This window comes from Carassius carassius, chromosome 21 (assembly GCF_963082965.1).
Source record: "Carassius carassius chromosome 21, fCarCar2.1, whole genome shotgun sequence".
Classification (NCBI taxonomy): Eukaryota; Metazoa; Chordata; class Actinopteri; order Cypriniformes; family Cyprinidae; genus Carassius; species Carassius carassius.
Window position 1 is genome coordinate 31,910,160 of NC_081775.1, and position 11,781 is coordinate 31,921,940.

General features: G+C 41.0%; 1 protein-coding gene across 2 annotated transcripts; it reads left to right on the forward strand.

The window, feature by feature from the left end:
• Window positions 1–74: 74 nt before the first annotated feature.
• Window positions 75–11,485, forward strand: LOC132098170 (zinc finger protein 608-like). 2 transcript variants are annotated; one of them, XR_009422843.1, is made up of 9 exons: window positions 75–752; window positions 1,504–1,639; window positions 2,125–2,212; window positions 3,479–5,759; window positions 6,110–6,503; window positions 6,608–6,747; window positions 7,525–7,680; window positions 8,476–8,538; window positions 10,553–11,485. XR_009422843.1 is itself a non-coding variant. In XM_059504340.1 (9 exons), the coding sequence occupies exons 1-9, from the start codon at window positions 90–92 to the stop codon at window positions 10,570–10,572; spliced, it is 3,933 nt and encodes a 1,310-aa protein (XP_059360323.1). In that variant the 5' UTR covers window positions 75–89; the 3' UTR covers window positions 10,573–11,485. The 2 variants fall into 2 exon arrangements, 1 of the variants encoding a protein (XP_059360323.1); XM_059504340.1 differs by having other exon boundaries at window positions 7,525–7,672.
• Window positions 11,486–11,781: the final 296 nt, after the last annotated feature.

The window sequence follows — 11,781 nt, forward strand, 5'->3', positions numbered from 1 at the left end:
CCATTTCCATTAGCACTCGTGATTAATACCCTCCCATCCACTTGATTTGGGATTCATCACCGTTTTCTGTCAGAAATCCTGTGTGGAGAATGTCAGTCAGTTCCTCCCTTCAGCAGAGAATCAAGACGCACGCAGCGGATCCGGATGACAGCGGGGATGACTGGGAGATCGGTGTTGGGAATCTGATCATCGACCTGGAGGCGGATTTGGAGAAGGATCGACAGAGATTAGAGATGAATCGCGTTTTGAGCGTTAAAAGCGCGGGGGAAGGTCGCGAAGCGCTGGAATACAGTTGCGCAAACGCAGGAAGCGCCGCGTTCGACGGCCTGACGCAGCCGTTCCTCTGCAAAGAGCCCAAGAAACTCAAGCTGAAACGAAGGAATTCCTCCACGGACACGGATCGATTCCCGTCGCTGGAGATTGTGAGCGGCATTCCCAAAGCATGCGTCGGTAAGCGGCGCGAGGCTCAAGGACGCGGCGGAGAGATGAATTCAGCACCAGCGCCGGTGGACAGCGACGAACCGGCGCCGCTCGGCAGAACCAAAGACGGCAAAAAGGGCAAAACGCAGAGCAAAGGAGTGAAAAGAGAGAAAGACTCGACTAAGACTCGGAAGGAGAAGCCAAGCGATGAATTCGGCCCGCTTTCGGAGAACGGAAGCGCTTTGGGAGGAACGGAGAATCTCATCGGCAGGGGCGGAATGGACGCAGCTATTGTTGACCACACAAATAACGAGGAGCACAGCCTGAGGACGGTAAGCTCACATCTGTTCTTCCATGTGTGGATAACGCGCGTGCGATCACAGAATCCCGCTACTGCGTTATGAAGAAACGAGGGTGAGGCTGTCGGTTGCGCTGATGGCGGATTCAGTGGTTGTGTGCTTGAGAATCACGCTTCCACAGACGCTGGAAAAAGCAAAGGTTTGTGCTTCATAGTGCGCTATGCGCAAATCTCTTTTCATCCGACGAGATTCGTCAAAGCAAAACGAGCACCAAACACCTTCCGTGCAATGATGGATTTACATTCGATATCAATATAAAGATGTTTTCTTTTGTTTGTCAGCCATTTCCTTTGTTAACGCAGTCCTTGTTCAATTCTTCACGTCTGTTGCCATTGGAAACCTAAGCATCATAATTCCCTCTGTATGTTTTGTACAAAGACATACTGGCTTGTTTAAAGCCAAGTTGCCTTTCGTTTGTTATTTACAGTTTTAAATATAGAGACAAGCTCCACCCCCTCCAGTCTTGGCCATTCTGCTCTATTTTCCTTTATCTATGTCTTTTTGCATTTCGCCTTGATTCCAGTGACATCGCTCAGATATACATCATTCACGAGGCTATTCTGACATGCTGTCATTGCTGTAGGAGCTTTTGTGTGTTTTCCTTGAATCAGGAGGATTAGGCGATCACTTGATTGCAGAATTTAAAAATACCAAATCAAAACAAGATACTGGCATGCAACTGTACTTCAGCTGGCACTGTGTTGTGCTCTCTTTCTCTCTCCAGTTGACTGTTAAGACGCGGTCAGTTGGAACAAACACACAGGAAGCCGAGAAAGCCTTCGAGTCCAGCTACATGGAGCCATGTCAACCAGGAACAAGCGTCAATCTAGAGGGAATTGTGTGGCATGAAACGGAGGAAGGTGAGAGCTTGTTATTCTGTGCAATGTTCCACACATATAAAACAATATGCTGTTGTCAAATTATCTCCATGCATGTGTTTCCAGTTAGTATTCCACATCACTATTTCTTCTTCACCATATTATGAATGACTGCATTCATATTGGTTTCACTGGATATGTGATGAGTGAAGGGCGAGTTTTGTCATTAGCTCAACAGGACTGCGTTTCCAAAGCAGCTGTGAGACTGAAGCATTTGAAGGAAGAGGAGACACTGGTTGCATATTGATTAAGCAAATTAAAATTGCAGACCACCATCTTAACTTCCATCACTGAGATCAAGCACAGAATGAATCCATTCAAAAATACAGTAAAAACATCAAGATATGGTTAAACCTAATGGTTTTATTATTATTTTTTTTTTTTAATCCTTTGGCATATTTGGGATGCTTTTTACTTTTAATATTTCAGAGGGAATCATTACTGTGACTGTTTCTCTTTGATTTCAGGGGTTCTTGTTGTGAATGTCACATGGAGGAAAAGGACCTATGTGGGGACTCTCTTGGACTGTACCAAGCATGAATGGGCTCCACCACGGTAAAACAAGTTATTTTATTCTTGAATGCTTAACTTGTAGTGTTTATATTAGGGATGTTCATCTCCATAACCGAGGCCGATGCCATATGCATCTCGATGCATAGCTAATGATGCAATACTTTAAAGATACTTATTCCATAGTCTGACTGAATACTGGATTCTGATTGGCTGGTAGGTATGCAGTAAAACAGTTTAATGCACAGGTAGTTCAAGGAAAAAGTTTAATCACCATTCCATATTAATGCGCTGCTTTAATTGATGCAAAAAAAAAACACACACACACAGAGAGAGAGAGAGAGAGAGAGAGAGATCGCAGATTGCAATGCACACCCACATAAACTTTTTTCAACGCTTCCCTTCTTCTTCTTCCGCTCATCCCAGTGATTTTTATTAATAAAATAGCTTAGATACTAGATTGCTACGTTTTTGCTAGATTTCGCTGTTTTTGTAGTAATTAAATGTTTGTAGAGATTGACGCGCATTATTCATTTTAACTTGTCTATAACTTGAAAAATGACCATGAAAGAAGTGGGACATTCAATGGTTTGCCGTGTATTCAAGGATTTTAAATGGATTTCGGAGGTGGATCTTGGCCGTTTATTATCCCTGACATATGAAGCAGCTACTGATGCAATGCGCTACGATTCATACCTATTATGTTGCAGTGTGGCTGGATTTCAATTCAATTCAATACAATGTGATTCAATGCAATGCAATAGAAAAAAAATATGATGCTATGCAATTCAATGTGGTACAAATAGTTTGCTTTTATTTCTTTGGTTGATTGTAATTATTTGTTGGAAGATGCAGCCCTACCTTTGCCATGCTCATTCGTGTGACTGTCAGGACATGCCTCAGTTTCTGTAGTTGTAACGTGTAGAGCGTTGAGCTGAGGATCCAAATGCAGCTTCATTAAGATCATAGTCAGACAGGCAGGGTCAAAACAATAATATCCAAGGCAAATCCAAAAGAGTAATCCAATAAATAAGCAATGGTCAAGGCAGGCGTTAAAAAAAAAAAACAAGGAAACAGTACAAGATCAAAAAAACAAAGGCATAGAAACATGGAAACACGGAAATGCTACAGGCTAACGATCATCAGCGGTGAGTGTGTGTGTGTGTTCCATTCTTATAGTGTGTTTAATTAAGATTCAAGAAGGATTTTAGGTCAAGATTCAGACCTGTTTTGAATTTAGATCCGTTCATTTAAGAAAAAAAAAGTTGATTTATTTACAAACACTCATGACTCCTTGTTGTTCTTAACTAGGTTTTGTGAATCACCAATGAGTGATTCTGAAATGCCTTACGCACGTGGACGTGGTAAACGGATGCGGCTGGCCATACCAGATCAACCAGCTGTAGACCCGAGTCTTTCCAAGATAAGAGGGCTAACTCACAAGAGGCGCGGTGTGGGAATCGGCAACAAAGGAAGACGAGGGAGTCTGAATCTCAGTGGCTGTAGGACACCAGGATACTACGCCATGGATGACATCAAATCCAATCCACTTATGTGTGGAAAACGAAAAGGCAAAGCCCCAGCTGATCTAGATTTAAGCTTGGTCTCGGATGACATTAGGAATGGGAATGGGAAAAGGATACGAGCCAAATCCAGGAGCGCTCCTTCCACCCCTCAGGGTAAATCTGACCCTGTGTTTCTTGATCAAGTTTGCGCGTCACCAATGCTAATAGACTGTCCGCATCCGAACTGCAACAAGAAGTACAAACATATCAATGGGCTTCGTTACCACCAGTCACACGCTCACCTGAACAGTGACAGAAAGCAAGATTTTGAGGTGGAGAGCGAGGACAGGCTTTCAGATTTTGATGAAGCAATCAGCTCTGTACCTTTTGATTCTTCTGAGAACATCATCTCCAAGAAGCCCAGAAGCATGTATAAACTCAATGCAGTCAGTTCTCCAAAGAGAAGGAAAGCATTGCTCAACAATGATAGCAGTCCCATAGCCAATGCAAAACTACGCCAGAATGTGGCAAGTAAAGAAGGATCAATTGACGATTTGAGCAACCTCCCACTCATTTCCAACATGTCTGTTGTCCTTGAGAACTGCCTTATAACGGATCGTGGTACATCTGTTGAGATGCCTAAACTCGAAGCAGAGGGTGCTATTGATAAGAGGGACATATGTAGCAAAGTTAAGAAAGAAGGGTTCACTGAGAGATGCTTAGCCAAGTCTCGAACCAACAGACCCATTAACGCTGCCCCTGCTCCTCCGAAGCTGACCGCTATTCCACCTGCTGCATTTTCCACTAAAATCACAGAAGTATCTTCTAATCAGGCCTCTCCGACTGTTGCCCTCACGAAAGCCAAGAACCTCTCACTAAAACCCATCAAGCCAAAGCTGGACATTATTGCACAAGTTAACATGTCCAACACCACCGCAGTCCTGAGCAAAGACAGTAAGAGAAAGGAAAAGCATCGATTAAAGGACAGGAACTGTAAAGATCCCCGGAGCCCCAAAAGTGACCTGATTTACACAAAAACGGATGATACAAAGAGTATCGGGAAAGACTTTCCTGTGAGCCTCTTGAAAGAGCACTTGAGCAAACAAGATGTTGTAAACGGTTCAAGTGAAATGCAAGAAAGCCGCATGGCGAGTATCAGAGCTGAGGCAGACAAGGTTTACACCTTCTCAGACAATGCACCGAGTCCTTCCATCGGGAGCTCTGCAAAAACAGACTGCATTCCTCTTACAAACGGAGATGGCGCAAGTACTAAAACAAACAGTCCTGCATACTCTGACATATCCGATGCAGCTGAGGATGGTGGGTCAAACTCAAGGTCCAGAAGGAGCTCGACACAAGATTCAAACTCAAACAGCAACATCAATCCCAATATTACCTCAATGACTACCACTCCCACGGTGACCCCAGGAAAAGAAGTCCAGTCCACATCTCACAGCCATGGTTATGAATCCCATTGCATCCCAGGTTACATGCATTCTGGGCAAGCCAATTCAACTTCGTTCCATAAGGTGGCCTCACCTTACGGTCGGACAAAGGATGATTTTAGAGATTTAAATGAGGATATAAAAAGCTCAGAATCCTCTAGCCACTCAAGTTCCCAATCACAGCTTCAGTACGCTGAAACGCACACAGCACTGGCTCAGTCTTTGTACTATGGACAGTACAGTCGGGGAGTTTCAATGGACCAGAAGGTTCTAATGATGCCCAGCACCCACAGACCTCTAAGTGAGGCATGCTGTGAGGAAATGCAGTATAGCAAGCAGAGTAGAGGTCACGTTAGACGAGGAGCCGAGCAAAAGGAACGAACAAAGGATGAGCAAAAACAGTTTATAAGCTCTCCTCAGTCGATTCATAAAGGGGCAAACTCTGTTAAAATTAACTGTGCAAAACCTGGCTTCATCTATGTGGATTTGGACAAGCAGCTGTCATTTCAGCAGCAGCAGCAGGGAAAAACGTCCCATATCTCAATTTCAAAAGAACAAGGGGTCCTCAAGGAATCTGAAGACCTCAGTTTGGAGAGTTCAAACTCAAAATCAAATGTGGACACAAATGTAACATTTCTAAATGTAAGTTACTAGATGTTACTTATAATTTACTGAGGAAATGTTGTTTTAAAGACAATAACAGACTTCTAGGAATGTCCTTGGTTTTGCTGGAATATCAATCCAAAGTATGTTGTTTTGGAAATATGATACTTAATCATCAAATTATCGAATTGCCAGGATTCTTTGATGATTGAGAGCATATTTATTTCTAAGACTGCCATCCTTTTGAAATTTTCCATGAAAAAGAACTCCATTAAACAGTAGTTTCGCAGGGCTACTGTTTCATAACAAAGGACTTCCCTGTAAGGTGTGTGATTTCATTGGTTGTCAGAGCAGAAACTGTTTGACAGTAGATGTTCCTCTGGGTTTAGGCTTCAGAATCTCAGTCCTGGATCCACTCATATCAGTCCAAATATGTGAAGCAGCAAAATCAAGAGGTTAACAAGATCTCTGAGGAAATGAGTCTGAGTCCAGAAAAGGGGAAAAATTGGAACATGGCGCTAGAGCCGGAGGCCAGGCTGGAGGCTGAACTCCAGAACGTAAAGTGTGAGACGGCTGCTGAGGTCATCGAGGAAAGTACCAGACCGGAGGGGGACGATATAACTGGTGAGACATCTGAAGACTCACAGAATGCAAGAGGGGCTGCATCATCACCCCAACAATCCTTCATTCAGTTTCAGCACCCCTACCCCTATTTACACCTGTGTGAGACAAGCAGCAGTGCTTACAAAGGGATGTCTCCAGCTTTGGTGCATAATTACCCAGGTAATCGTCTTCTGTACATGGAAAATATGACCCCAAACTTTCATGTAGTGGAGCTTGTTTTACAAACTACTTGTAAAGTGTAAGTTGTGTGTTTTCCATTCTAGGTTTCCATTACCCTCTGTATGGAAAAACTGCGGGGAGAGAGGATTCAGAAGGGGTTCAAAACAGCAAACCAGTGACAGATTCGACAGCATTAGAGCTTCTGTCACATCCTCTTCTGCCGTACCATGGCAAATCCCCTGTTGTATGTATCTTACTTCAAAAACAAGTAAACTATTTTTATTAAGGCTTATAATATGGTGTATAAACTAACTGTAAAGCTAAAATAGTTCTGTATAGCAGCTAGGGCTGTTAAAAAAAATTGAGTTTCGAATATTTGTCAAATAAAAAAAATCCACATTCGAATGCAAAAATGTTCACATTTTAGGTCTGCGTCAGCCGTCAGACAGACTTATCAGTGGCGCACGAGATGCTATGATGATGTATCTGTCATTGATTGCAATTGAATGCTTTTGTTAGCCTATCCAGTTGAACTCACTAGATGCAGCACTGCTATGTTGTTCATTCAATATATTGCAGAAAAAGAGAGCATCTGTGTACATTTATATCAGCGATCCTCAAATCTGGACCACAAGATCCACTTTCCTGCAGAGTTTAGCTCTAACCCTAGTCAAACACACCTGAGCATGCTAATCAATGTTTTTGGGCTCATTAGAAAATCACAGGCAGGTGACTTTGATCAGGGTGGGAGCCGAACTGTGCACCCCATTGGCCCTCCAGGGCAAGATTTGAATAAACCTGAATTAGACAGTTGATCACAGTGATGGTTTCATGTAGGTCCTTTACATTTTACATATGTGTCCTGTTGTCCCAAAAAAAGTTCACAGCACAGAGTATTCCTTCAAATTGTTTACGTACAGTTCAAGGGCTTTGACAGTCTAACCAAAAAAAAAAAAAAAAAAAAATGACAATCAGAGACAAATTTTCTTCATTGTATTTCAATGCTGTTTTACTCTTTCAGCCTGGAGAAAGAGGATCTCCAGAGCAGGAACGGGAGACTGAACGGGATAGAGAACCGGTTCCCTTCGGCCGCCACCTTCAGGCGCATCATCTCACTCACCTGGGCATGAGCTACACGCTGGTGTCTGGCCAGTATGACCCCTTTCAAGGTGAAAAGGTCAAAAACAACTGAACTATACTACACTACTGAACTCAGTATAGTCTATATTAGAGGGCTCATATCATGACGAGTCTTGTAAAACAAGAGTTTGTGGTGGTATTAGTGTGCTGAAGTACATCGCAACCCTCGTTCAAATCCCATCTTTTGGTGTTTTGCCAATCCCGCTTTGCTCTCTCTCTACCCTGTCTGCTCTCTACTGTCTTGTTCGAATTACGGCATAAAAAAAACAGAAATTTAATTTTAAAAAAGCATACTGTAACATTCAGACCTCAATGGTTCCTCTCGAGTCAATGAAGAGCATGACATCCACAAAAACTAATCAAAACTGACTCTGAACTCCTGTAACTTTCTGACAGATGAATGCAAACAGGTACATGAGCCACCAATGCTTTTGCCATGTCACATACTAAGAGGACATGTACATATCAGTCCTATGCCAAATGCGCGCTGCAAGACTCGAGCTTTTTAAATCATCAACCACCAACCCTCTCTCCATATTGTCAAGAATAAACTCTCCCATTGCTGTTTGTGTGAAAATATATCATGATTGCAGAAAACACTGTAGTCCTGTAACGCGTGCTTTAAAGACAGCAGTAAAAATTACCCATTTAATTCTTAGTGCAGTTGAGAGTGGGAATGCTCATGAAAAACTAAACTATGAATGGTTTTGGGTGTAACTCAATGGAACAAAATTGCTAGATAGAAATGATATGAGTCCTTTAAGCATGTTCACAGTGAAGAATGCATATGGTAAGAGTTGATTGTAATGTTCTGTAATCTACGATCCATAAGGTCTGAGCTCTGCGGCGCTGGTTGCAAATCAGCAAGTGACGACGACACAGACCTGCTCCAGCGGTGAGAAAACAGATGCAAGTACCTCTGCAATAAAATGAATTCCTGTAGCTCAAACAGTAGATCATGGGACTAGGTCATGGGTTCGATTCCCAGGTTATGCATCAGGGTTGCCAGTTCTTCAGCAGACTTGGGCTACTTTCACATGTTTGCTGTGGGGTGTTTTTAGAGCACATTAGGGCTGTCAAAATGGCTGAAAAACTAAATTCGAATTTTGTATTTAAATAGTATCAATATTCAAATGATATTCAAATTTAAAAGGCTTAATTTCAGGTTGGGGGGAAAAGCTTTTGGCTTCTCTCCTGAGGGCACGTCGAGAAAAATATTACTAACACACGTTTCTTCAAGAAAAAAATAACATGACTACCTTTGAAAAAAAGTGCATAATGTTTAAAATAATGATTATAAACCATACATGTAATTACATTTCTTAAACGATTAGAAACATAACACTATCATGTATGTATAGTTTAAAGGGATCATATGATGTGATTTTAAATTTTCCTTTCTCTTTGGAGAAGCTGTTCGTGAATAGATACGATCCCTAAAGTTGCAAAGACTAAATTCTCAAATCCAAAGAGATATTCTTTATAAAAATTAAGACTTGTCCACGCCCCCTAGAATGCCTGGTTTAAACAATCCCCCACATATCTACATCACGATGTGGATAGATTTGCATAACGCTGCCCAAATGTTCGCAAAGAAAGAAAGCGTAGCTCGCAGTGCTGCCAGCGCCATGTTGTGAAAACATTGTGTTTCGTTGTGAAAGCGAAAATACTTTGTTTGTCTTCCAATAGAGGACACAACTTGATATCAGTGGTTAAGTTGTATTTACAAGACTGTTCCAGGACAGTTCAACCCAAATAATCAGATGTGTGCAGTACATTTTATGGAGGACTGTTTCCTGATCCTGGGAGAGTAGACTACAATGCCAGTGCTTTTGACACAAAGTCTGTAAGTACGTTTAAATATGTAAAGGATTTGCCACTGATGATTCAAACGCGAGTTTAGAGCAGTGTAGAGTAGCGCTTGTTTGTTATTTCTCTGATCACAAATGCTGACATGGTTTTATGTTTAAGTGGTGCGATGCAATGCAATGCGTAAAAAACAGAATATAAGTCATTATAATCAGAATTTATGTCCCCACTGGATGCAACAAATGCCTCATTTGTAATGGGTTTTATTGTTATTGTCTTGTCGCGCCAGTGTTCTTACCAGGACACGCATCACAGTATGGCAAGGGGCGTAACATTTCTGACACACGCTTTAGATATTTGGCCAATCACAAAACACGAGATGCAGTGGGATGTGGAAACCCTGCCCCCACCCAGCCATAAAGTCTTGAGATATGTTTTATTTTTCCATTTCCATTTTCCATTAAAACATGCGCTCTCTTGTGTGAGACGCGAGTGCAACTGTGATAGATGTCCCTCTAGAAAATGCGATAAATATGTGTTCTGTGTGAACGGCTTGGTTTTTCAGTTTTGATCTTCTCCACAATATTTAGGGCTGCCAGACGCACACCTAAAATTTGATTTTAACAATTAGACGAATATTTAAAATTCAAATTTGTTTTGACAGTCCTAGTGCATGGGTTAAAGAAATCCCACCCCAGGGAATGGTAATTCAACCGAGAGGACCGAACGGAAATTCAAAAACCGTGGAAAAAATGTGGTTGGGATAGTTTTGAATAGCAATTGAGCTAGTTTTGTTTTGCAGACCTGGCAACCCTGGAATGCACGTACACATGGACTTTCAACGCAAGACGTTTTGAATAAAGACGTCTAACAAATACTTAATTAAATTGATTGATTGAACTGAAGCATTTTTTAACTGAACATTTTTAGAGTTTATAGTTTAGAATGGAAATGTTTTCTTAAAGTTTCTATAACATTTTGTTGTATAATTTTGAACATTCAGAGACCATACGTTTTCATAACTCATTGGGAACATTAGCAAAACCTTCTTAGAACATATTTTTGTTAAGCTGCTTCCTTACTGTCTGTTTAATCTGCAGAAAACGACGGGAAGATGTGAGATCTGAATTTGAATCACACAAGGATTCAAAGACATCACTTCCATGGTGTTACACATTGCCTCCATTGGAGGCAGCAACTAATTTCATTTCTAACCAATGAATGTACTAATGGAAGACTGCAGTGGAACTAGACAAGGCTACATGGTGACACGGACCTGAAAAACATTTCCTTCAGGTGCCAGTTACAAACAAGTTCTGCGTAAACCCCCTAGTCATTGGATTTTGCCTGTAAATGGCTACATCTAGCTGTTTGTATGCACTTATATTGTCTTGTAACCATACTATTGAATGTATTTTCTATTTCTTCACCTCTGTGTGGTAAAGGACGAGTTGCAATAGATTCTAAGGGACTGTAAGGTGGCTCACTCTGCATTGACTTATTAACATGAATATACTGTTATTAACAGCCATTAATCTATTGTATCGTATAAAGTGGATGTTAATCGACAGTTCATCTCAGTGCCATACAGTATTATCGTGATGTACATAGTTGTAAATAGTTGAACGAAGCTCAAAAGCGACTATAACTAGCTTATGTACCTTTGTATTGATTCAGTGCAATGTATGGTTGTCTACCCACCTCACCTAAACGGCAGACGTAGTCCTTTGTTACTTCAATAGTAATGCATAACTGGATATGTTTGTAAGTGGTTTTCTGGACAGAAAGTCAATGGTGTAGGTTGGTTGAGTCCTTCAACCAATCATTAGGTTTTTCTTGATGTCTGCTATATCAACAAACTGCAGTTGCTTTTTATACTGTCTCTGCCTTAACATATTTGGCAATCCAAATAAAAAGTCAAAGTTGTTTTTACATGATGATGGTTGTTTTGTGTGGAAAACCATTTGAATGTGAAAGTAAGTCAAGTTTACATTAAGAATATGAAAATAAACCATGTTTCAGTAAGTCAACAAGTTCTGTTCCCACGTAAATACCATAATGTTCTTGTTACTACATGTCCCAGCTAACAGAGAACGTTCTCACAACATTCTGGCAAGGTTTTCTCAAAGTTATAAAAGTCATTCAGTTATCTGGTCTTTAAAATTGTTCTCACAATGTTAGTACAAAAACATTATATGTTGTTCATCTAGCTTTTTTGAACTGTTTACTCTTTAATAACGTTCAGGAAGTTCATTAATTTAAAAGTAATGTTTAATGTTTGCAAATTAATTAAAATGGAATGTTCCTTTAACGTTTGCATAACCAAGAA